The 26,010-nt window shown below is 47.0% G+C and overlaps 4 protein-coding genes across 4 annotated transcripts in view; 3 read left to right on the top strand and 1 right to left on the bottom strand.

Moving 5' to 3' along the window:
* Positions 1-24,556, bottom strand: part of LOC143377805 (small ribosomal subunit protein eS10) — a 68,118-nt gene extending 43,562 nt beyond the window's left edge. The window contains exon 1 of the mRNA XM_076829528.1: positions 24,553-24,556. The gene's annotated coding sequence lies outside the window, so the exon portion shown is untranslated. The remainder of the gene's footprint in view (positions 1-24,552) is intronic.
* Hb (hunchback) lies at positions 3,282-8,868 on the top strand. The gene is given in 5 exon segments (XM_076829531.1): positions 3,282-3,481; positions 6,283-6,438; positions 6,788-7,152; positions 7,237-8,039; positions 8,042-8,868. Coding segments are annotated over 4 exon segments (2,088 nt in total). The 5' UTR covers positions 3,282-3,481; positions 6,283-6,291; the 3' UTR covers positions 8,815-8,868.
* Positions 12,132-15,052, top strand: LOC143377914 (adenylate cyclase type 10-like). Its single transcript, XM_076829723.1, has 8 exons — positions 12,132-12,285; positions 12,928-13,204; positions 13,264-13,398; positions 13,467-13,678; positions 14,447-14,581; positions 14,667-14,777; positions 14,833-14,977; positions 15,048-15,052. Exons 1-8 carry the CDS (start codon positions 12,205-12,207, stop codon positions 15,050-15,052), a joined length of 1,101 nt encoding a protein of 366 aa, XP_076685838.1. The 5' UTR covers positions 12,132-12,204.
* LOC143377808 (adenylate cyclase type 10) lies at positions 14,687-25,430 on the top strand. The gene is made up of 24 exons (XM_076829532.1): positions 14,687-14,777; positions 14,833-14,969; positions 15,048-15,256; positions 15,322-15,428; positions 17,030-17,154; positions 17,225-17,357; positions 17,588-17,731; positions 17,811-18,017; positions 18,237-18,511; positions 18,661-18,941; positions 18,995-19,132; positions 20,252-20,407; positions 20,467-20,687; positions 20,758-20,950; positions 21,035-21,187; positions 21,481-21,672; positions 21,752-21,993; positions 22,075-22,331; positions 22,406-22,526; positions 22,588-22,771; positions 23,571-23,655; positions 23,713-23,809; positions 24,935-25,216; positions 25,270-25,430. Exons 3-24 carry the CDS (start codon positions 15,082-15,084, stop codon positions 25,423-25,425), a joined length of 3,924 nt encoding a protein of 1,307 aa, XP_076685647.1. The 5' UTR covers positions 14,687-14,777; positions 14,833-14,969; positions 15,048-15,081; the 3' UTR covers positions 25,426-25,430.
* The last annotated feature ends 580 nt before the right edge of the window (positions 25,431-26,010 follow it).

Raw genomic sequence — 26,010 nt, 5'->3', positions numbered from 1 at the left:
GGCGGCGAAAGAAAGGATTACAGGACAATGACGAGGGAGCAATTAGGCTTCGTTAAATCTGGAGCGTATCCGTGGCTTGGGGTAGGTGGTTAAGTTTTACGGCGCCCAGCGTGCCTCTTGGAAATGTAGAACGCGGTTAAGGGCTAATCGCATTATTTATTGCTCGACGGCGATTGTCAGGCTGCTACGGCCGTCGAATGTTTGCGCGCATCCGCATTGGCTCTGTCATATTTATGGCTGAGCGAGAAAACGGTTCGCGTTGGAACAATAACAGCCACGGGGCCCCTCGCAAAGGGGTACAGAGGAGGGGTTTTAAAAGCGCTCTTATCCTCCGGCCTTCTCCTCGAAATGCAAAAATACCCCGGATATAATTATTTATTGCCTTGCTCGTTCGATTCCCGAGATAGTTAACAATAATGGTAATTAATTTATTGCTCGCCCTGCGAGAGATTATTTTCGAACAGTTACACGGGGAACGGTTAACAGCCAAAGGGTTTTTTCTTAAGTTGGAAAAACAAGGTCGACGGAGGGGTGTACCGAAGCATTTTTCAGGTGACAAGAAACGGAGGGACAGTTAGAAGTTTATACGTCCTTTCTCTTTTCGCCCCTTCTCGCGCTCTCTCTCTCTCTTTTACCCTGCTTCCCTGCTAAGACTTTAACTGTAAAAGCGTCGTAAACGCGAGGAGCAGAAACGGTTCTCTGCGCTTGGAAAAGGAGATTAGAGGGAAAGGGTTGAGGGGTGGGGATTTTTTGATGCAGCCTTTACGGCTTCCAGATTTTTTCCACCCCTCCATCCGACGTGGTAAAGGGTTAGAGGACGATTTACAGTGGCCCTCGTGTACCTGTTGGTCGAGCCGCTCGAGAACCCCCGAGCGCGCACTTTGCATGTCCCGTCGAATCTGGGGAACCTCAGGCTTTACGATTTCATGAGAGCCTTCTCATCTCTCCCCCTTCCTTTTTTTCCCGGGTAAAATAGGCTTTCCGAAATTTCGGAGCTCCGACGATTGAGGCCACGTCTAATGGCTTTCGCTGGATGTTTTTCCGAGGCCGGGGAAAGGGTGCGATCTGTCCGCCCGGAGAGAAAGCAGACCTCCTTCGACGGAAAAAGAAAAGGGGTGCGCACGCGTATCGACGCGTTTGGATTCCTCGCCTGAACAGAAATCGTCCACGCTAATCAGAGGATCCTTCGTATTTTTAAACGCAAGGCCAATTCATTGAGGAAAAAATTGAAAGAAAGAAAATTATGTTCCTACTATATTCCCCTCGCCAAACACTTTGCTTGCCTAGATATAACGCGAAGCGTGACTCTTATAAAAATATTATTCGGCATTCGTTCGTTAACCCCAGTTAATTTTATTCAACGCGTGACGAATAATTCTTGTAAGTTTAATTTTTATTCGAAATTTTATTTAAGGGGTTAATCACCTTGATCAGGTCAAGCAATATCGCATCTTTGGGAATTTATTTCTAAGTCACAAAAACACTTTTATCGGAAAAAAAAATTTCAGTGAAGATAGAGGCATCTTTGAATAATATGTATAATTTTTTTCGTCAAATATCAAAATATTCCGAGAACTTTAAATGCGCTTTTCTCGAAACCACGTTTTTCGAAACGGTGTACACTGTAATTTGAGTAAAACTCTATGGATACTTATACAATTTTGCACAGATGTTCTTAAATGTATTCTCTATTGCCTGACCGTCAATTTTTTTGATATTTTATATTTTACTTAATTTATTGCCTAAATAAAGACCATTTTCTTACTCGCGAAAATGAGCTTTTCACTTCAAAGTGTAGCTACTTTATTATTTTTCAACCAATCGAAAAAATTGACGGTCGGGCGATAGAGAATAGATTTAAGAACATCTGTGCAAAATTGTATAAAAATCTGCAGAGTTTTTCTCAATTCTTTTTTTCACACCGCATTTAAAGTTTTCGGAATGCTTGGATATTTGAAAAGAGAATTGTAAGTATATATTACTCAAAGATGTCTCTATCCTCATTGACAATTTTTTATGGATAAAAGTGTTTTTGTCACTTAGAAATAAATTCCCAAAGATGCGACATTCGTTGACCTGGAAAGGTGAATTAATTTCTTAAGGGGTCATGCTCAGTCAGGAGGCCGAAAAAGGGTGGTCTTTGGAAATTTTTTACTCAAATGCTATAACACATTTCTCAGAAAATCTTTTTTCCTTTTAAGGATTGCATCTAGTACCGTACATCGTAATTTTGTTATTTAAAAATATTTATCAATAACTAAGTTATGGTCCATCACTCGAAGGTTCTCTCAAAAAAAGGCTTCTGCGGTGACCACTGCTGCTCGAAAGTCGATCATCTAAAATAAAAAATTCAAAAGAATAAAATTTACTTATTACATTATATTATCTAGTATTTGAACGAAGGATTTTTTTATCCGATGCTTAGTTTTCTTTTAATTGACGAAAATCAAGCAAGATTTATGATAAAAATTGAAACTTTTACTTTAAACATCAGCCATTTTTTCCCAAACCAATATTTCAAAAAAACCTTCGTTCAAATACCAGACAATACAATACAATAAGTAAATTCTTTAGAATTTTTTATTTCAGATGATCGACTTTCGAGCAGCAGTTTTTCACCGCAGAAGCCTTTTTTTAGAGAACCTTCGATTGATAGACAATAACTCAGTTATTGCTAAATATTTTTAAACGAAAAAATTACGATGCACGGTACTAAATGCAACGCTTAAAAGGAAAAAAGATTTTCCGAAAAAACTGTTATAACTTCTGAGTAAAAAATTTCCAAAGACCACCCTTTTTCGTCCCCCTGACCGAGCATGACCCCTTAAATAAAACAGTTGCCCATCTCGGAGCACGAAAAATCAGCGAAGCGAAGCCAGCCAAGCGGACTCGCGGCACAGTGTTTCCAGCATGGGGAGAGGGGGCGTGGAAAGGAGCTCCTAAGTAAGGGGTTGAACGAAAGGTTAACGGTGCTTCTCGAGGACCTCGGTGAACGCCACCTGGTTCGTCGCGACGCGAGTCGTGGGCGAAGAAGTGGGGGTTGGCAAAAAGCCGAAAAATCAGGAAGCGCGTCGTGGCAATGGCGGTTTCGTGGCGGGGGTATTCAAAACTTCTGCGAGCCGGAAAGCTGCGCGGCTCCGATTGGGCAGGCGGGCTCGGCCGAATGGAGAGGGTAGCTGCCCCCATCGGCGGGATCCACAAATAAGCCGGTATTCCACTTTGGGTCTTAGGACATCGTCAGTCGACCTCGGGCATTCATACGGAACTGGTGTCGGGGTCGCGGAACTTGTGTTCAACTGTTAGCACGCTCGTGTGTGTGTGTCGCGTGTGAGTGTCGCGTGTGCAGGCTCTATCACTGTTCGCCGATCGATCGTTGCGTAATCGCGATTAGAAGCTGCTGGATCAAGTGTCACTGTGCAAATCGGATCGGCATCCGCAGACGTCCACGGAGCCGCAGGAAGCTGGAGACACCCGACCAGAGGTTCGTCCGGGACTAAACTAACTTACTGATAAGGGCACGTGTTGCTGATCCGCGGCGATCTTGATCCTCGGCTCGAAAGGAACACGTACCGGTGATCGACGAGGGGAATTCGAACGCTTCGCTCTTATAAGTTCAAAGGCGATTTTAGCGAATCGGCGAAATTAATGACGATGAATTTAATTACCGCATCGCGCTTCGGTCTAGTGTGCGCAGCTCCGCAAGGATCGTTCGTTAACATTTCTTTTGGCTTCGCCAAAATGCGCGACGGCGTTGAAATCGCGCCTATTTGCGATCGGGGACCTTTCCCACGATTTCCATTATTTTCTGCGATCGAAAGGAGAGGAGTCGTTTCGGTGTAGGTACAATGAACTGCCACCGATTCCGCGACGATTTCGAGTCTTCCTAGGAGAATCGATGGCCTTGGAGGCGAGTTTATATGGCCCCCTTGAAATTGGCCGTTGTTTGGTTTTTGCGTGTTTCGAAAAGTGTCGCGCGGCAATGACATTACGTACGAGCTATCGGGCCAGGCGAATACCAAGAAAATTCCAATATGTCGGCAACAACTTTGGGAAAACAAGCCGACTCCTCGAGTCCAGCTGTAAATACCTTGGTGCCCCGGTTGGTTAAATATCGTCTGTTAATTGTGGGAAAAGCGAGGGCCCGTCTGGCTGCCGAGTTTCGGCATTCGCCATAACGTCGCTGCTCTTGGCCGTCGGCGATCGACGGGAATTCGCGACAGCCTTTCGCTGATCATAGGAAGCATACCGTCAAGGACCCAGTTCCTGATCAGAACCCAATTCCTGATCAGCTTGGAAAAATAAGCCAATTATTAAGCTTAGTACGATACAAATTTATTCCGACAAATTACTAAATAATTGTAAAGTATTTTGAAATTTATACGCGAAATTTGATAGCTCACAGTAAAACGCGCGAAGCTGCTCAGAAACTGCTCCCTTTGCATATTTCACTTTCGAAGTTAAATTATAAAATAATTATTACCACCTGTGCACTTCTTTAAATACCAAATTAAAGATAAAACATAGATTTACTGATATAAAAGAAATCTTTTAAATTTGAATAAGTTCTCCCTTTACGCGTTTACAAACCCGCGGTAGTTACTCTTAAGTGATCAGGAACTGGGTCCTTGGCGGTAGGTTCAACAGATTCGCGTTGGAATTTTAATTAATCGAGCCTAGCGTCAGGGTCCAGGATACTAGAGCTCGCAAGGTTCGCGTTACTTTGCGCAGGACGCGTCGATTGGCACCGATTCCTTCCCCGCGCGCTAGCTTAAGCTTCCCGGTTTACAGTGGCAATATTCTTTGCACGGTAGCTCGAGGGGAAAGCGAAAAGCCGAACGCCGACTGAACGTTCTCGCCGCGGCTATTTTCATTCCCAATTTTCAATGTCTCCACTGCGTAGCCGCTTTTTCCCTCGCGGATCCGCGAACCCAGGTCCCAAGCAAGTACGTACACGTACGGCGCCCCTCTCGAGTGTTCGCCCTGCCGGTTTTCTATTTACTGTTGTGATCGTGCTCGGAATTTCGAAAGACTGGCTTCCTTCGACCTTTGCCGACGTCTTTTTTCTCGCCGGAGTTCGCTTTAATCGACTCGTAAGCGTCCTTACTGCGGAATGCCAACGTGCCAGTGCGTCCCCGGCGGTGTTTCGCGGCTCGGGATCATCCCCGAGACTTTGATGCCAGAGGCGAGCGCGTTCGAATTTCAACGCCTCGCTGCTATCGTTTGGAAGAGCTTCGCGGCGACTTCTGCCGGGACGAAATAGGAAATGCCACGGGGCAGCTCGAATAGATCTGCATGCGGCGGCCAGGGAAAGAGATTTGCAGCGGGAAGCCTCGGTTACTTGCAAGGGTTGTTTGTTTTCAACGGGATCTCCGGCAGACCGGAAAGGAGACCAGGCTCGTCTTAGGATTTTATTTATGGCCCTCTCACGGGGGTAAACGGACAATGAAATATCGCCAGAAGTCAGAGGCGGAATCTCCCCGAACCCGGTCTGTCCACGGGGTTTTAGAGCGTGCTCCACTTGAATAAATCAGCCGGGCCTTAACCCTGGGACCGTTCGCTCGGCCTTCGACCAGCAAATCCGCGAGGCTGCGCTTTTGTCCCGCAGAAAAGGGGCACGGACGGCCGTTAAACGGCCGCTTACTAAATTACGCCGGCTCCCATTTGCATCGCGAAACTCCAGGGATTACTTCGATATTATATTCCACTGTTATTTTTATTAAGAATCCGTTCGAACGGGCGAAGGTCGTCGAGTGGCCGCGTGGCGCTCGAGGGAAACAATCGTCACGATTTGTTGCCCTGGTTGAATAAATTGGCCGGGCCGTTCGCGGCAAGAAGTTGTCCCCGTAGCGTGCTCAAGGGGAAAGGACAGAGCAGGCAAACATTGTGGAATAATTTTACCGGGAATCCGCTTTAGAAGCGTGGCGCGTTACCGCTCCGAGAGGCGGGCCAGGTCGCCGGTAGGCTTTCGCCGCGGTCCCGTACCCTTGTTCGCGGAAATTCGCACAACCGTCGCAACCCTTTCCGCTTTTATGGCCGGGCAGATCGATCGGAGCCAGCGAGGGATCGTTTCACCTGCTTCTTTATTCCATTCAAATTCCCGACGGTCGATTCCGCCATTCGCCCCCTGCCCCTTGCTGTGACTTATCATTACTTTCCCGCGGTTCGCCGTTTCCCTCGTCAGCCGCCACCGGCGATTCACCGCGTGTTCTTTTCAGGAAGCGGGCCAGCGCGTTAATCGAGTAAGCGGGAACGTAATAATTTGCTATGTGTTCTCTCGAACAGAGTGACAAGATGAGAGGGAACTGGGACACAGCGGAGCCTTTGGTACACGCGCCGAATCAGCAACGGCAGCAACAGCAACAAACCATTGTCGAGGAGCAACGCCATCCCCTCCATTCGCCAACCACGCCCGCTTGGGGTATCACCGATAGAATCGTGGTGAGTAATCGCTTCAACCCCTCTGATCGAACCTCCACCTTCTCTCTCTCTTAACTTATTCACCCTCTCGATCCCTTTACATCTCTCTCTACCATCCACCCCCGTCGCCTCTCTTTTTATTCGCCCCCTCTATCCAGCCTCTCTTCCATCCCCATCTGGGATCGACAAAATGTCGTTTCACTTTAGTTCGATGGACCCTGGATTCTCCACCCTCGCCCTCTTCTATTCTCCACCTATCGGTGCGCCTCTTCCGCGGCCATTTAAAAGAGCTCCTCTGATTTCCGATTTCCTTCAAGGTACCTGCTGACTGCCAGTCTTAGAGTAACGCTTCGATTTGTTTGATTCGCAGAAGGAGGAGCCGACCGAGGATAAGAACAACGACTCGGGCGTGTCGCCGGATCACTACACCAGCAACTCGGCTTCCCCGAGGAGCAGGCGGTCCTCCTCGGCCGCGAACTGCAGCTTGTCGCCGGGGAGCGCGACCTCGCAGGACTCCAGCAACATGCAGTGCACCGCGTTCGATTACACGCCTCAGGCGATGTACAAGGGCTGCGGCTCGCCCATCGAGTACGCGCAGCACCACTCGATGGGGGGTCACCGGGCCGACCAAGCGATGGAGCTCGTCTCCAGCACGGTGAAGCAGTCCAACGAAGACGCGGAGCTCGACCAGGATGTCCTGCAGTGTCCCGTTTGCGCCTTCACCGGAGTCACTAGGTAAAGTACCATTTCCGACGACGGAATTGTAAGCCTGCCTTGTCCATCGGGGAGCTTTGTGTCTGAGGGAAGTACTTGTTCCAGGTTGAAGTTCACCGAGCACCTGGCGACGCACTGCGCGACGAAATGCGACAGCCAGGAGTTCGTGAAGACGGTGCTGAGCCATTTGTCCGCGCCGGTACCTATTCAAGAGGAGAGCCAACTCTCGCCGAGCCAGGGCGAGCGCTCGGAGCACGAGTCCGAGGAAGCGGACGAGCCCGGCCTCCGTATCCCCCGCGTCAACTCCCAGGGCAAGGTGAAGACCTTCCGGTGCAAGCAGTGCAACTTCGTGGCGATCACGAAGCTGGAGTTCTGGGAGCACAGCCGCAGCCACATCAAGGCCGAGAAGCTGCTGACCTGCCCCAAGTGCCCGTTCGTCACCGAGTACAAGCACCACCTGGAGTACCACCTCAGGAACCACTTCGGCTCGAAGCCGTTCAAGTGCGACAAGTGCTCGTACTCGTGCGTGAATAAGTCGATGCTGAACAGCCACCTGAAGTCGCACTCGAACGTCTATCAGTACAGATGCGCCAACTGCTCTTACGCCACGAAGTACTGTCACTCCCTCAAGCTCCACCTGAGAAAGTACTGCCACCAGCCAGCGATGGTGTTGAACGCGGACGGCTCCCCGAACCCTCTGCCCATCATCGACATCTACGGGACTCGGCGAGGTCCCAAGCAGAAGTCCCTGAAGTCGCAGGAGGACGCGAGCCAACAGAGCAGCTACGGGTCCAGCAACAACCTGCAGACCCCGCTGCCTTCTCCCCAGCTGGCCGTCACTCCGCAGATATCTCCCGTGGGCCACCACCTACCCTTGAACCACATGAACGGCGTGAACCCAGCGAACGCGGAATGATGCAGACCTCGTCCGTCATCACGTTCCCTTACAATCACCTGTTCGCCGGCTTCCCCTTCGCCCACTTCCCAGTCGCCGATGACAACAGCGTGGAGAAGCAGTTGGACAGGATCAAGTCGAACGCGCTGATGGACTACATGAAGGCGATCGACGGGGAGAGGGCGCTGGAGAACCTGCCGCAGGACCTCGTGGTCAGGTGCATCAATGGTGGCGCTCCCAGCGGCTTATCTAACGGGCCGATTAAAACAGAGCTCCCTAAACCGAACGAGGCCCCTCTGCCAGCGGTCCTGGGGTATCACGAGGAGTTCACGGACGCCCTGGCCACTCCGCTGGATCTCAGCAAGCCCGATGGCAGCGTTCAGAACAAGCCGGGCACGAACTCGCCCAGGGCTGCCGGCACCAGCAGACGCAAGGGCAGAGCCGTGAAGCTGGACCGCAGAGTGATCGAGGAGGACACTGACGAAGAGCTGCAGCTGAAGCACGAGTGGCAACAGCATCCCGCGACCGAGCAGGAAAACTCTTTCGACCCCGGCGTCGCTGGCAACCCCGGCTTCAGCGACGTCAAGGCCAGCAACGAGCGCAACTACGACAGGAGCAACGAGTTCAGCTGCCACTACTGCGACATCGCGTTCGGCAACGTGGTGATGTACACGGTTCACATGGGCTACCACGGCTACAAGGACCCCTACACCTGCAACATGTGCGGCCACGAGTGCACCGACAAGGTGTCCTTCTTCCTGCACATCGCCAGGTCCAAGCACTCGTAGCTCCAGGGACCGGGGTTGCTCGATCCACCTTGGGATTGGAAACCGAGGGCTCTTCTGAAAGGAACGCAGCAGATTCACCTGCGTTTTCGATTCTGGGCCTCGAGCGGTTCACTCTAGCGTTAGAATCGCGTGCGTGACGCAGAATGTTTACAGTTTAGTACCGAGCGAGAGCGACATCGAAAGGGTGCCGACTGGGCTGGCGATTAGAGTGGCACCTGGGGAGATTAAGTGCGTCGGGTTTCGTTGCTTGGGAAGAGCAGAGTCTCCGAAGACTTTCTCGCGGGAACAGTTCGCGCTAGACGTTCCTCGTTTCAAAGTCCACGAGGCTCCGGGGACCCTTTCGATTCGCTAGGACGTCAGGATTACCTCGAACACGTGTACAAAATTAGTATATAGGCGTACGTATATAGATTGGTACTATTACATATACATATGTATATTTTCATAGAGATGAAGATTGTTTATTTTACGGGATTCGCACGAATCTCCATGAAACGTCCAAGCGTTGAAAGGCACGGCTGCTGGAACGAGAGTCGAGGCTCGCGGTGGAAGGTGGCTCGACGGCACAAGGGCTGAGTGAGATGCTTCGCAGTGCTCAATATTTTTCCATCGCTTCGCGTGACTGTTCTACGTGGGTGCGATAGACGGGGCGATGCTTCACTCAGCTCTGACGTCTGTGGAATGGGGATTGTAATTAGAGCGAAGAGGCTTCTTATATTAATGGGCTACTCCGTTCCAGGAGACTCTCGCTGCAGTTTTCAACGAACTATATTAGGCTGTAAGGTACGCGTCAATTAAGAAGCTGCTGTAAGATTTGTAGGTGACAGAGATTGGAGGGTCGCGAGGCTGAGATCAGCGACCGCGAGGATTGGAGAATGCAACTGTCGAAGCAAAGTTTCTCGATTCTAGTCAAATAGCACTGAGCGGGAGTGTTAACGAGAGTCGGTGGTCTCGGTGTGCAATCTGAAAAAGAAGGGTGCGACAAGGACTGGCTGTTGCGCGTGGTACCTGAACGAACGAAATGCTGATCTTCGTTCTCGGTGCTCGGCTTTCTCACGACTTCCAGAAGACCCGTGTCCAGAGCAGCTCGAACAGAATCGCCAAAACAGACACCCGCGAGATACTTTCCAAAAAAAAGTGACGAAGAAACAATTGCCTTTGACGAGTCACCAAGCCGCAGAAGCTTCAACAGATTTTCCTTAAAACTGTTCAGAGTTGACGATCTCCCTAATGCGTGATCTTTTCGTTTCTCTTTCCGGCGGCGAAAACCACTGTTAAATTCCCTCGCTGCATTTCATTTTCTGCTCGCCGGGCTAGAAGTTTTCGTTCTGTATTTTTCCTCAGGGGTGCTTGCACTCGGTGTTTCATTTCAAGAAGATCTGCTTCGTTTCTTCTTACATACGACGAGGACGTCCACGTTAGTCAGACCCGTGTAACGTCTTAAGAATTCCAATGATCTTATTCAGCCTGTCGATTCGAGTTTATCGAGTTCTTTTAGCAAGGGCCATCGGCGAGAGCTGTTGGTGGTCTCCCTTGTCTTACCGCAGGGTCGCGTTCGTCGCGTGAAGTGAAGGGGACGCTGCCGTTTTCTTGGCAAGGGCCGTGGTTGCGTCGTGACTGATTTCTTCGCTAAACGCGACTATATAGAGAATATATATAGATATTTTTTAATACGAGCGATTCTATTCTACCGAAGAAACTCCACAGAGGGGCTGTTCATGTACAGAGTGTCATCCTCTTTTTTTTTTTTGTTCACGACAACTTGTTTCTCTTTTCGTTTGCTTTTTCCACCCCTTTCTGATTCTTTTTTTTTTTTGGACGAATTCCTTTCGTCGAACGATTTCCTCGGGGGTGTTCTCCTCACCGACGAAGGCGCGATGTACCCTGCATAAATGTACTTTGATGGAAAAGACTGAGAGGAAAGAAAGTCTGAATGTTCCGTTTATACGCACGTATTAATACGTTTTGGTCGTGCTCGTGGCGCAATATCAAATCACACTGTACTCGTCACACTGTACTCGTTTCCGTTGTTCCTTTGATCGATGAACTTTCGTTTTGCTCCTTTCCCAAGAAGTTTTCGTTTTCCGTTTCGCGAGACGACAGATATTGCGGGCGAGGTGCGTATCGTGCGCAACGATATCCGTTCATATTCTTAGACACACTTTCGACGAGCGTGCGAAACGACCAAGTAACATGGTTCCTAACGTAGCATAGTTTAATTTAAGTACCATAATGATTTCGACATTCCTTCTTACGTTATGTATGTAATCTCAAAATACATAAGTTATTTATCTAAGTCGGTCCTGTTCGTCAATCCTCCCCCTCTGCGACTGTAAGTATTTAATCGCAGATCCTTGCAGCAAGAAGGGTGCAACTTCACCCTTACTGACTTCGAGTAAATTAGAAAAAAAATGTTTATAGAATTATTGCTTTGACTTGAGATTCAGAGAACACTAATTGAAAAATATATGTTTTCGTACAGTAAGTTGTAGTTATCGAGTCGATAAGATTTTATTTCTGTTTTGCGATATTTTTTTGGCAAATCTGGAGCATTGAGTATTGCGCAAAACAGTGCTGGAGGCAGATTTCAAAGGATGTAGAATTTTTTTTATATATGTTACATGTCATGACTCTAAAACTGCAAGAGTGGAGCTGCACCCCTCTTGCTGCAAGGTCCTCAATTGCGGGCAGAGTTGGGCAAAATGTAATCTAATTACAAATTGCAAATTACGATTAAACTGTAATTGTGTACTTGATTACACATTATTTCCTGTAATTGTTAATTTAGGTAGTTGACCATTTGGTTTTGTCAACTATCTAAATGAACGATTACAGAAAATAATGTGTAATTAATTACACAATTACAGTTTAATCGTAATTTGCAATTTGTAAGTAGATTACATTTTGCCCAACTCTGATTGCGGGGCGAACTGTGCCATTTTAGAAATGATCAACTATGATCTTTTTAAATTTTCCCGCAGATAATTGCTGATAAGTCGCTTTAGCATTTTGTACGGACGATAGACGTCCTCGAGATTCCAAGTCTTTAGAGATTTCTGAAAGCTTTTGGGACGCTTACCCTAGTCATAGTCAATGTTGATGAGGTTTGAATTTGTTCACTGATCATGTTAAAGAGTAGTTGTAAGAAACTGCAACGCCAACGTCAGTGCTTACACATTGCTGAATCCTCGCGCGAGGGAGCGTGAGAAGCTTTTAGAAAAATCGTATATTGAGAGGATAATTGGCTGATTTCGCGTGACGAACCTCCAACAATCTTTTGTCATGAGCTATTGAACCAACTTGCATGCATCGATTAAACGTAAAATTCCACTCGTTCACCTGATATTTAGTTAAGTAAAGGAAACTCGTGTCAAGAGTGTAGGGTTAATAATGGAGGAGATGAGAACTATTTGGACACCGGACCTGATCGGTCCGATTTTCAAACGGCCCAGCGTCACCACTTTGAGGGAGGTTAGCTCCTTGTTTACTTAAAAATTAAAATTAAAATTAAAATTAAAATTAAAATTAAAATTAAAATTAAAATTAAAATTAAAATTAAAATTAAAATTTGATATTTGATATTTGATATTTGATATTTGATATTTGATATTTGATATTTGATATTTGATATTTGATATTTGATATTTGATATTTGATATTTGATATTTGATATTTGATATTTGATATTTGATATTTGATATTTGATATTTGATATTTGATATTTGATATTTGATATTTGATATTTGATATTTGATATTTGATATTTGATATTTGATATTTGATATTTGATATTTGATATTTGATATTTGATATTTGATATTTGATATTTGATATTTGATATTTGATATTTGATATTTGATATTTGATATTTGATATTTGAAATTTGAAATTTGAAATTTGAAATTTGAAATTTGAAATTTGAAATTTGAAATTTGAAATTTGAAATTTGAAATTTGAAATTTGAAATTTGAAATACCAAAGAAAATAACAGTAACGGATGAAATAAAATGGACAGATCAAATACCAGTATCAAATACAAATTAATCACCCAGTGTACCCAAAGCTGAGTTTCTGAATGTATTAGATAAGCACTAAAAGCTATTTACTATACAGGTTCTGAACGCCCATCGAAACGACAAGTTCACGCGAACGATGGCGACGTTCGTGCCCGACGAGCTGATATACGAGGCAGACTTGTCGAAGACGAATTCCCGCAATTTCACCGCGGTGATGGGCTTGATAGACGTTTCGCGCGTCTTCGACCTTTACGAGAACCACGTCAGCGCGGCGAACGGCGGCAGCTACGCCCTGGTCGCGTTGCTCAACAAATATCTCAGCTTTATAATCGAGGCGGTGTACGCCAACCGCGGGGACGTGTTGAAGTTCTCCCGTACGTACTCCAACGCGTTTCTCAAATCCAAATCAACTGAAACGTCTCGTCGACCGAAGGCAAGGGGTTGCTGGTCATGTGGAAGACAAACGCGAACGATTTCATCGCCAGCATGGTGCGCCGTGTGATTCTCTGCGGGCAGAAGCTCCAGGAGGCTGTGTCCTCGGTGAAGATCAAGGATACTCCGCCGAAAGGTGCGACGCGGTGTTACCTCGCTGAAATTAATCGGCATTCGGCTAATTGATATCCAAGTGTTTCACAGTGGACGTGGCAGTATCGGCGGGCGAAGTCACTTTCTCTGTAATCGGCGACGACAACGCGAGGCACTTTGTAATTGGAGGTTCACCGATCGACGACCTCACCTATGCCAGGAGGATCTGTTTACCAGGGGATCTCGTGTTGTCCTCCAGCGCCTGGGACCACTGCGCGCCCAACCAGTACGAGTACGTCATCAAGGACTCGAACAACGTCAAAGTACGAGGAATATAATTAGCTTAAGGGTGTACTCTAGCGTAACCGCCCGTTTTTCAACGCCAGCTTCGGGAATTTATTTAACAAAAGCTATAAGCTTATACTATCTGCCGTTCTGCCTGCGTATTAAGGTATGTTTGAAGTAATACTCAGAATTTTCTTGAACTTTTTTATCGCATATGTACATAGATATATTCGGTGGCTCAAGCTTCATAAAAAAAATTCTTTTCCCACAGGCGTTGATGTGGGAACTGTTCTAGTCACCCAAATTGGAAAAACTAAGGTTCATTTCCTTTATTATGTTTGTCGCCATGGTTGAAACCTCGGACCAGTTGCTATCTTGTATAAAATTAATTCTACAGACCGAAGACAGCTAAATTTAATTTATCAGCAAAAATCGAACATTCTTCTTCAAGGTGCTGTCATTCTGCGAATTTTTATTGCTAGGGGTCTCTGTGGTTTCACAGCGACAAACATAATAAAGAAAATAAACCTAGTTTTTCCATTTTGGATGACTAGAACAATTCTTACATCCTTTTTTTTTTAAAGAATTACTTCACACGTGCCTTAGCATGCAGGCAGAACGCCGAAGTATTATAAACTTATAGTTTTTGTTAAATAAATTCCCGAAGACCGCGTTGAAAAACGTGGAGTTCCACTAGAGTACCCCCTCAAAAACTTCACCGTAACTTTCACTATCTACAACTGGGATAATCCCGTGAAAAATATTAGTAATAATATTCTCGAGCGATCTATAACCCCCGGCGACAGATCATCAAAGTCCTCGGGCCTCACCAGGGACCAGACGACCCGTCCGTATCGAAGCTTGAGGCAGCGACCAAACATCAGATGATTCCTTCTTCCGATTCTCTGGATTCTTTGGACTCTATATCCGCAGTTTTCGAGGTAACCGCGATGTCCGCCTCAGGGGTGGTACCGTTCCTCGGTAAAAATTTCGATCGAGGTTACACAGTGGTTTCCCATACGCAAGATTAACCAAGACGGGGCGGTTCCCGCAGCGAGGGCTTCTCTGGTCGAGGCGCTGAAGCGGAATCTGGGCGCCCACTTGAAGACTTACTTGCTGAAACCGACCTGGACTGCGGTAACGCTTGCGCGATCCAGTGAGACTCTCGCCTGACAGTGGCTTTTCTTTTAAGATCATTGGGGAGGAGTCGCTGGAGTACTTGACGGAAGTGAGGCGAGTCACGGTCGTCGCCCTCAACATTATCCCCAGCAAGTCCTCCGTTTACGAGCTGATTTCCCTGGTGGACGAGGCGTTCAGGCTCGTGCAAAGGTACCTTCGTTCGGACACCCGAAGCTCCGTATTTTTTCAATCAGCAGAGATCGTCGAGCTCTCGATACTTTGTCGCAGGATAATCGAAGAGCACGGCGGGTGCATCGTCGCGATGAATTTGTTCGACGCGGACATCCTGTTCCACGTTGTATTCGGCGTGAGCGGGTATAACAAGAAGGGGGTGGACAGGAACACTTCGAGGCGCGGAATTCTGAGCGCGTCGAAGATGTTGAAGCAGCTGAAACGCCTCGCTGCAGTGAAAGTGGTGTTCATCGGTGTCTCGACTGGTAAGTATTTTATTCCCGCTTCTGGACTTCGAACTGCGAGCTTCTTTTATCAGGAATTTTATCAGGAATGGCGTTCTGCGGGGTGCTCGGCCACACCGTCAGAAAACAGTACATGATCGTCGGCGCGCCGGTCGACATGGCTGCCTCACTGATGCTGATTTCCTTCGACAAGGTTCGTTTGCTGCATCTCATCCAGCGTGGGGGAGACCGGGGTAGGTTTTAACACGGGGTAAATTGTAACGTAAGTAAAATCTTTTGAACGACAAATCTGGGAAGCCACAGCATGCGAGAGCTGCTTGACGATTTGGCACCGTCGGTTTCAGTCACACGAACGAGCTTTACGTATTCATTTTGTGGTTATGGCGCAGGATTTTAGTGCGTACAGCGCCCCTGATGCCAGATCTGGGCGGCAGAATCTGGCATTAGAAACCGTGGTCGTCTATGTCCGCAAATGGCTGCGTTTTGAGGTGCAGAACTTGATGTTATATGACTTGGTGTTTTCGTTTATATTTTTTAGAAATGTTTATTTGTGTTCGTATTTGTATTTAAATAAGCAAAACAGATGGGTTACAATTTACCTTACACGGTGTTAATTTTTACCTTGGATTGGGGCACATTGTAACAAAGATTTGTTTAAGACGATGCTAGTTGCTTAAGTGTCCAAGATTTTGCCACGTACTTACACTCGATGAGTTCACCACATATGTAAGTAGCAAATCACGCAAATTATTTCCTAATTCAGGAAAACACTTTCGAGAAAAAACTGTGAAAACTTTTTTGTTCCAATCTGCCCCGGTCTCCTCTACTAAAGTAAAACTAACAAGGAAACATGGGGCATTGAGAGTAAAAACGGACTAACCCACATTGAAAAAAAAAATTAATTTTTCCTAATGCAGTAGGCAACCGGCATTCAGGCAACGGCCTATGGTGTGTGATGAGGCCCATAGGTGGCGGTCCATTTATGAGGAGTTCGGAAGACAAAGACCGTGAGAGTCGGCGTAGCCGTGGTGGCTAACGCGACTGAGATCAGCACGCGGATGGCTCGGGTTCGATCCCCGGCGCCGTGGCTCTCTTTTTCCGACTCCTACACTAATTGTAGGGATGTTAGGTGATCAGGGCAGGAGTAAACTGCACACCCGTGGAAAAGTAAAAAAGGCTTATTTATTATAAAGAATAGGTTCAGGCGATGATGCCTCTCGTTCGACGGACTCTGCAGGACTGGCTTCATCCATTCTTATCTTGCGCTCCCCGAGATTCACACTTACAACACACGCACTCGGGTCACCCAAACTCTCTGCATGCATTCGACGAAACCATTCAAACCTCACACCCCTGACGCATTCGATACTCCACTATAAACATCCGCTCTCGATCTCAATCGCTCTGGCCCAAACATACTTTGTCAATCAAACAGTCTTCGCACTCCCACATAATTGGAATATATTATTGCTACTAACTCAACATCGCAAACAACGTGGGTTTGTCGGGTTTTGCTCTCAATGCCACATATCCAGCTCGCACCCGCCGATTATCACGAGGCTCTGCGGATTTCCAGAACACTGAGAAATATTTGAGGGGGTAAAAACAGCCTCTAAAGTTTGGGTCGGGAACATATTTTCTAGAATATCTCGAGAACTATTAGACGCAGAACAATTTTTCTTTAAAATGTGTGTTTCCAAAGACCGCTCAGTTTTTAGAAAATCTGTCCCGTGAAAATCGACCTGTGCGGGTTCGGTGTGTTCCCTTGTAAGTTTCTAAGAGCCACTTGCGTAGATATCCTGCGACTACGAGACCGTTTCGCTGAGTTCCCTGAGCATGGACAAGTTTCGCTCGCGAGGTATGAAGAACCTGGCGAAAATCGGGAAGACCCAGGTCTACGAGCTCCTCTTCATTGATGCGTAAGGGTTTCGCAGGGAATGGGAACAGCCCAGTGGCCTGGTAGATCCTGGAAATCGATCCTTCTTGCAGAAAAACAGAGAGCCCGTCTAATCTCGACTGCTCCTACCCTATCGTCGGTCGGGGGAAGGAGTTGGATTTCTTTAAGGACGTGTTGGACGACATTGGTGTGGCAAGGCGAAATTATTCGGGAATGCTTATCGAGGTTTAACCTGTGCTTTCTCTGCGCCTGGTCCAGTAGATCAGTGATGAGCAACAGTGGTTCCCAAACGTGGGAATCTAATACTCTAAATGGACTAATCGAAGAATTTTAATTTATGGGGTAAATTTGTTCACCCTGACATGGATTTACAATTGAAAGAATTCCAGGCGAGGGTTGCTCATCACTGCATTAGATTCTCCTATCCGTGCGTATTGCGATTAACTGCGTTTAAGGGCCCTGAGAGGTCCGGGAAATCGAGGCTCCTCGACGCCTTCGTCGCGGTCGTTCGCAACAGACAGATAAAGCTGCTGCAGCTTTCCTTGCACCAGTGTTTGGTGGAGAAAGCTTACGCCGTGCTGTATCATCTGTTTCTTCAAGTAAGCTAAAAGGAGGTGCTGCGGAATTTCCCCGCGTCTCCTCGCAACCCCTGTGAAAGGATGTCCACTGTGCATTCAGATCTTGGACGCGGTAGATTGCTCGACGATGCACGACCGTCACAACGTTATACTAGACAAGCTGGCCGACGTCCTAGCGCCGGAGGATTTCTGTTATCTGAACGCGATAATGAGGGTTCAGTTCCCTCTCACGAGAGAGTACTGCGAGGACACCGAATGGAGGCGTAACACGAGGATGATCAGGATCTTTGAAGCGATATTGAGCAAGGTTCTACTACTCGCTTGAAATGAGTAATAATAATCATTCTTCGTTGCACAGTAGACGTTACGAAAGTAACCTGAAGATAGAAGAAAAACAAATACATTTAACAAAGCAAGAAAGAGAAAAATAATAGTAAAACTAACTAGAGTCTGGCTAGAAATAATGTCACTGCATGTTTGAAAGGTGGGAGGGCGAATTTATAGGTTTAATGCGATCGCGGTTTAGGTGGCAGGCTGCGTGTGCATCCTGCTCGACAACGTGCAACACCTGGACCCCCTCTCCTGGCAGTTCCTGTCTTCGGCCCTGAGCAATAAGAACGTGGTGCTGGTGGTGACGATGCTGACACCAGCCTCTTGGGACGACCTGACGCAAGTGGAGGTGGGAATCTCGCAGGACAAGAGGCTGGCGCACATCTCGCTGGAGGGATTGGGGTCGGAGTACCTTGGTGTGTTCGCCTGCCAGTTCCTGAACGTCATCGCGATCCCTGCGAGCCTCGAGACGTATAACCATCTCTCATTTACATTACTATTATTAGGATTTTATTATTCGTCTGGGATAAAGGTGGGCGCATAGAGATCAGTTCCGTGACAGATCGGTAGGAGACTCCTATTCTTAGACCGTAAATCTACCGACCCCTGAAATCTTGCAGGATTCTCCAGAGACGCGGCAAGAACTCGATCAGTTGGTGCGAGTCATTTCTAATGTCCGCCCTGCAAATCCACGCGCTCAACTTCGTCACAATGTCGCCCAAGGATGTCCCACTCTACGACCTGGTTTTCCCTGACAGCTCCTACCTGGTGAAGATATCGCCGGAGCTCACGCCTGAGGAACTGCCGCCGCCGTTGCACTGGAAGCGGAGGAATCACTTGAACGTTTGCGTGCCGTCCGGGACGCCGATCGGCTTCGTCGAGACCAACCGCGACCACACAGGTGATGCGGACTCGGATCCCCGTAGACCCGACGCTAATTTCACCGACCCGTAGGCCTCCGGATCGATATCTACAATCGAATGAACTCGTACGAGCAGGACTTCGTCAAGTGCGCGGCGGCGCTCGGCCAAGTCTTCCAACGCAGGATGGTCGAGAGCATGATGACCAACTCCACGCCGTTGTACACGGCGAAAGGAAAGTAGCAATGCGTTCTTCACCTTTCGTTACCCGTCGCGTTATTATCGCGGATTTTATCTATCCTCTTGAAATTCTTACCTGCTCTTTGGTGTTCTATTTTGGTTTCTATTTGGTTTCTATTTGGTGTTCTGAATTTTTGTTAAGTCAAGAACACCCACGACTTGCCTTTAAAAATAATTCTATATTAATTCTATTTACTATTGCGAGATGAGAAGCCCGACTACCCGCAAGCTAAAATGTCACAGGGGCAAGGGGAATCGCCCGCTCGCTCCACCTAATTCCTTGCTACAAAGTCCGCCGCGTAACGCAGAACGCGAACGAAACAAATCACGACAGCCCGCGGATATGGACAGAGAATAAAGGTACGTGTCCACTTGAGAGAACTCGCGCAAGTTACTCTCGATGGTTATTCTGAAACTGTGTGTCCACTTGAGAGCAATTTCGAAAATTTTTACTCTCAGGTAGGCGATAGAAAACTCGCCGAGAGCTTACTATCCGATAGAACTCTCAGAACCGTGTCCACTAGAAATTGGTCTGCGCCTACTCTCTGCAGTTTCTCTCATAAGGGAACACCGCGAACCCGGACTCGCCGATTGGAACGCAACTTTGTGGGTTTTTAGAGTGATTCAAAACAAGAACAACGGTGTGTTTCATTTGGGCCCTATCGCCCTTTAAGGGGGTGAAAACTAACCCCAAAGTCAAATTGGCATTTCCACTTTTTCGCGTATAACTCTCAAAGTACAACAGACAGAAAAAAATGTTTCAAACAAAAGTTTTATGGTGCAATAAGTGTTACAAACTTCCGTTAACAAAATGTTGAAAAGAGTTTTTTTCGTCAATTATATATATTTTTTTAATTCAGCTCGTGGGTAGTTGGTCTTCTTCTCATCTCGCAACAGTATGTAATTGTCTTTAAAAAAGAAAAAAGACAAAGTAAGTAAGCAAGTTTTTAATTTTCATGAAGTACATAAGGCACAGCTGACGTTCAGAACCGATCGGTCGCCCTAGGGCAGGAAAAAGACAGCAATCCACAACGGTTGTACTTTTTAAAACAGCGCGGGTAACGAAATGATAACTACGTCGCAAAAACTGGTATCGTTAGCTGTGCCCTTGCAGCCGTGGGGGAGATGATTAGACTGAGGATCCTCGAGTGCGCCATGGTCCAGAGGAAGCATTTCCACTCGGACGACTCGGCGTACTCCGTGATGAAGAAGCGACGAACTTTTAGCAACATGCATCATCTGGTGACCTGCGCCTGCGAACCCACCCGTCAGTCAACAGAGCCAACACCATCAAGCAGCACCGGGGTGACTTTAACTTCGTTTCAGGCATCTTCGCCGCGAGTACCTTGCCCAGCCAGGGGCACTGCAAGCTGCTGGAGTTCACCATACCCTCCTACCGCAAGCTCTTCTACGACATACTGCCGCCGCACGAGAAGAAGGACTACCATTCGAAAGCAGCGAGCCTCTACGGAAGGCAGGCCCGCAGGTGCAACACCTGCGGGAACGGTAGCTTCTTCACGCTTTTTGCGAAGGAAGAGGCGCCTCCTGTAAGTAGCTTCTACTATCCCCTTCCTCAATGACGCCGGAAGAATGCAAGCTCGCATTTGCGCGAGCCAGGAGGAGCCGTCCGTCACGGGTCCGGCGAGCATGACGGCGGAACGAAATGCGTTCACGAGCCGAGGGGATAGAAGGGAGCCGAGGCGAAGTATCTTCGCCATCGACAACAGTGGCTTACAGAGGAGACGCGAGAGCATCAGCATCCGCAGAATCTCTATCTTACCTGTCCACGTCGACAACGATGAGGAAGAAGGTAATAGTTCAACAAGCCACCTCTTGTAGCTTCTTGCCCCCTTGCCCTCTATGATCTTCACATCGCCCGAGATCTCTGCGACAGTCCCGGAGCCGGCGGCGACTCCAGAGGCGCCGGTGGACCTCTCGTGGGAGGGCCAGCTGAAGCGGTTCACCCACATAGACTACTCCAATTGCCGATGCATTTACATCATCGACTACGTCTTCTGGCAGCTGCACTACCACCTCGTAAACTCCAGTAATATCCCCTGCCCATCGGTGACGCATTCAGGATTCAATCTTGGGGGAGTCAAGTCGAAGGGATACAAATATTTTAGGGGATTATGAGGATTTATTTGAAGAACAAAATACAGTTTTCTTTTCTTTCTACAAAGCACCCTCTTTGGGGGTGTCAGAGACTCTTGGCTCCCCTCTCTGGGTGCATTACTGATCGCCGTGTATCAGTCGTTTCGTTAAGGAATTAAATTCTTATATTATGCTCTAGCTCAGAATTTTTATTTAAATAAATCGTTGCCCATCGTTGCTCGGCAGACGACTACGAGAAGCTGCCGTGGTTCATGATGGAGTACACCGCCGGCCTGATGGCAACCGGCCAGCCGTTGTACGCCACGAAATTCCTCATGGCCACCACCATCAGCTGGGAGGTCGCGAAGCTGAAGGAGCAGTTGTTCGAGGAGAGCCACGAATCGGTATCTAACAAGGGGAAGACTCTGATTCTGATGGGTAATGGTTGCTCCGCACCGTCGAGCCGCTTCGCGTGACTTTTCAAGCCCATCAGACGTAGATCGAATCGCTTGCTCAGGGGACGCTTTCGCCGCCTGCGGAGGCTACCCGCTCGCGAAGAAATTCTACCGGGAGGCTGTCGCGCTGAGAACCATCGTGCTGCAGACTTACCGAGCCGTCTGCTACTACGCGGTCCTGGAGAGGCTGCGCCACTTCCTGCTAGGCTTCCCGGACTACACCTTGAACCGTGTCTCTGGGGAGGCGGCAGATGGTCGCTTGCAACTGGCCGTCGCTCTGCAAAGACTGTCCACGATTTTGAAGGTTCGAGGCCCCACCCTTGCTGGTTGCACCAGGTGGGGATCCATAGTCGAAGGAGTTTAACGCCGCTGTTGACTGGGTTAGGTGCAGGATCTAGTCAAGGCCTCGAGGCTCGCTACCCTGCAGAGCCTCCGAACAGCGTTCGAGACCGAGGGAGGATTCGCGGAGAAGACGATGATTTACTTGACGGCGGTGAAGACTTTCCGAGACATTGGCGACTTGGGGCTGGTGCGGCCCCTGGAGAAGCCCATGGCGAGGACCATCGACGACAAAACCACGTGGTACCAGCCGGGGGAATTGGTCTTGCTGGCGAAGGTGTACCAGACAATGTTCGAGACCAGGTAACGCGCTCCACCTGCGGGTATTTAGTTGGGCGATGGAGAATTGCTTCCAGTAACTCGGTTGTTAACGAAAGAGTGCTGCATGGCGAGTATGACGACAGCATCGAGATCGGCAGTAAGGTATTGAAGATCTGCGACAGCTTGCACATCTTCGGGCCGAAGATAGATATACTACCCTCTCTGATAGAAGTTATGGTAAAGAACTACCTTTCCTAAGCAAATCTATCCTATTTCACGCGAAGCGATGCTGCTTCAGGTTTGGACGAAACGTCTGAACCAGGCGATGGACCTGATGAAGACGCTGTACTTCGTAGCCGACGAGGACGTCGACCAATCCGCCATCACCTGGTACTACGCTCTGAGTTTGGAGTTCCTCCTGGACGCTGGGATCATCTTGGAGTCCTACGACACCTGCCACGAGTTCTATCACAAGATCTCAGGTAGGAGTCTCCCTCTTAATAAGGGGCTGTTCCGGTCTAGAGCCCACAAAAATAGGTGATCTTTAGGAATTAATTCAAGGAAAACTAGTACATATTATTGAATGGGACTTGTTGCATTGAATTAAGGACGTCTTAAACTATAGAAATATATTTTTTGTTTTATAATTAATCATTGCAGACGGCACTGGGCTGTCGTTAAAGTCAAGGTGGCAAAAAATTCATCCAAAACGGTGGAAACTGTAGCACCTAAACCATTGGTCTGAAATAAGAAACTGTGCCAGATTATTGAAAGGCAAGAAACTCGCTCGTGGACATAGCGGTAGAAATAAAAAAATTACATTTTTGAGAAAATAACGACACTTGAAGTTTGTAATCACTTTCTCCCTATATTTTTCGTCCTTTTAACGCCTCTAAAAATTACAAATTCTAAATTTTTTAAATTTGACTGGTTTCTCCACGAGTCAGAAGTATATTCTTCAAAATAAAAAAAGTTTCAGTCGAATCGGATAATAACTTTTCAAGATACAGGTTCCACCGATTTTGAGAACACTGTTTCGAGAAAAGCACGTTTTTTTACGCGAGCGCCGAGTGGCCGCTACTCAAATGCCTGTAATTTCTAGAATTTTACGAATTTCAAAAAATCCTTTTAAACACTTAGTCTTCAAAGGTTGGAGATTCGATAAATGAAATAAAAGAAATCGATTTCTAGACCGGAACACCTCCCCTTAAGAAATATGCTGGAACGTGTTATCGCGTTACCTTATCAGTTAGCACTGATAGTGACTCGCTTCTCGGTCAGTTTGCAGGTCGAAGGCCCGCGTGTCGCGCGACCCAGCGAGCCTGTCGCGTTTGACCACTTGCCTGGCTATCTGGCAACTTAGAACGTGAGAACTTGATGGCTCCAGCCATTGTTCCTTTAGCTTAACTATGGACTTTTTCAGGTCTGTCACGCTCACGGACGACTTGGTGCAGGATGTCAACGAGTACGTGAAGGATCTCAGGCGCGACAACTTCCCGCAGATCTACAATTCCGTGAAGGTACGGCGAGTCGGCTTCAAAGTTACCGCAAACTGAGAGAACATTGGCATGTTTTTGGAACGTTTTGCTATGTAATATAAAAATTAACATTTTTACATTTGCTCTAATTATTCTATTATAACATTGCATCGTTTGCGATTGTATTACAAGTATGAAAATGCACGAAACTTGTACCTTTTCCTTTTTAAGGGGACTAGGCAGTCGAAAAAACGATTTTTTAATGCATTTTCTGAAAGTACTATCTTTTCTCAATAAAATGCGGTTTGGTTTATAGTAAAATTCGCAAAATTGTAGATTTGGCAGCTAAAAACGTCAAGCGGCAACCTAGAGGCGGCAAATATTCTCGAATATTTCTTTCTCTTCATTTTTCCCTGATTGCGAGCGATTTGAGGTTCAAATCGACTTGGAAAAATTACAGGATGTGTAGAACATGTGTCATTTCGGCGCAAACCTCTGATATGGTCTGTAAAAATTCGAGACTTTCATAAAAAAAATTAAGAAGTCACCGGATTTTGGTAGCACGCAAACAATGATGGCGCGCTACCAAAATCCGGTGACTTCTTAATTTTTTTTATGAAAATCTCGAATTTTTACAGACCATATCAGAGGTTTGCGCCGAAATGACACATGTTCTACACATCCTGTAATTTTTCCAAGTCGATTTGAACCTCAATTCGCTCGCAATCAGGGAAAAATGAAGAGAAAAAAATATTCTCGAATATATGCCGCCTATAGGTTGCCGCTTGACGTTTTTAGCTGCCAAATCTACAATTTTTCGAATTTTACTATACACCAAACCGCATTTTATTGAGAAAAGATAGTACTTTCAGAAAATGCAATACAAAAAGTCGATTTTTCGACTGCCTAGTCCCCTTAATAGATGTTAAGTAGATGCCAATGTTCCCCCAGTTTACGCTACCATCGTAGGCGTATATTTTGGAAACGGCCTATCGCGCAGGTTTGAGCAGATAGCCGGCGCTCGGCTGTGTAATAATACAATAATAATGTTCCTTTGAAGAAGAGTCGTCGTCGCCGGAAAGATTCCGGGTTCGATGCCGGTCCAGGCACCCGACTCTTTTTCTCCTACACCAGAGCGTTGTAATTTCATGATCTTATTATAATCAGGGCCTGGAGTGTTACCTATTGGTACTGAAGCGGCGAATAAACATAAAGAAGTCGACGGATCTGTTCGAAAGGATGGAGAACGCGAACACCATCCTCAAGTCTCTTCGGAAGGTGTACGACTGCGCTCTGTTCGTGGTGCCGTTCTTCTTCGTGCTGCAGGCGTACATGAATCTGCTGCGAGGTCGCAGGTTCGCGTGCCAGCAGAACCTGCAGAGAGCAGAGGGATGGTCCCTGTCGCAGGGGAACAACATGGTGCTGGCCTGGATCGAGCAGTACAGAAGGGTAAATAATAGTATTATAATCCTCCCACTCGCGTCATCGCTCGGTCGTTGCAGACTTGGAAGAAGAGCGGCTACAACACCATGGGGCAGTACTGGGTGGAGCACGTGAGTGCTGCAGACGCGGTTCGATGGCAAGACATCGAAAGCTTCTCCCAGGACACTTGGTCCACCATACTGTACCCCCTTCCAGTCCCTGATTCCAACTTCTAACGGAGACAGAGTATACAGTGGCTCGCATTAATATTCGGACAGTTTTTAAAATCGCATAGGTTTTTTAGAATTGGTCCAAACAACTTGAGTTTTTTTGAGAAGCTAGAAGGATTAGTTTGCTAACTGACGCGTTTCGTCGTTTTGGAAAAAAATGTATTTGGTTGGATTAGCGAAAAGAATAGTAAAGGTCGATTTTCAAACTTTTTTTTGTGAGCTTGTAATGAAAATTCAAAAAACCCGTTTGTAGATCGCAGTAAGTTGTACACGTGCCTAAAATTTCATCGAAATCGGTTAACGTTGCTCCGAGCTACGAATGTTTAAAGATCGCAGAATAAGGTCGAGAATCGCGAAAATCTACAAACGGGTTTTTTCTTTAATTTTCATTACAAGCTCACAAAAAATCTACAAACGGTTTTTTTTTAATTTTCATTACAAGCTCACAAAAAATCTACAAACGGTTTTTTTTTTAATTTTCATTACAAGCTCGCAAAAAAAAGTTTAAAAATCGACCTTTACTATTCTTTTCGCTATTCCAACCAAATACATTTTTTTCCAAAACGACGAAACGTGTCAGTTAGCTAACTA

Source organism: Andrena cerasifolii, chromosome 16 (assembly GCF_050908995.1).
Source record: "Andrena cerasifolii isolate SP2316 chromosome 16, iyAndCera1_principal, whole genome shotgun sequence".
NCBI classification, from domain to species: domain Eukaryota; kingdom Metazoa; phylum Arthropoda; class Insecta; order Hymenoptera; family Andrenidae; genus Andrena; species Andrena cerasifolii.
The sequence above is the reverse complement of the archived record's forward strand: the minus strand, read 5'-3'. Positions and strand labels throughout refer to the sequence as shown.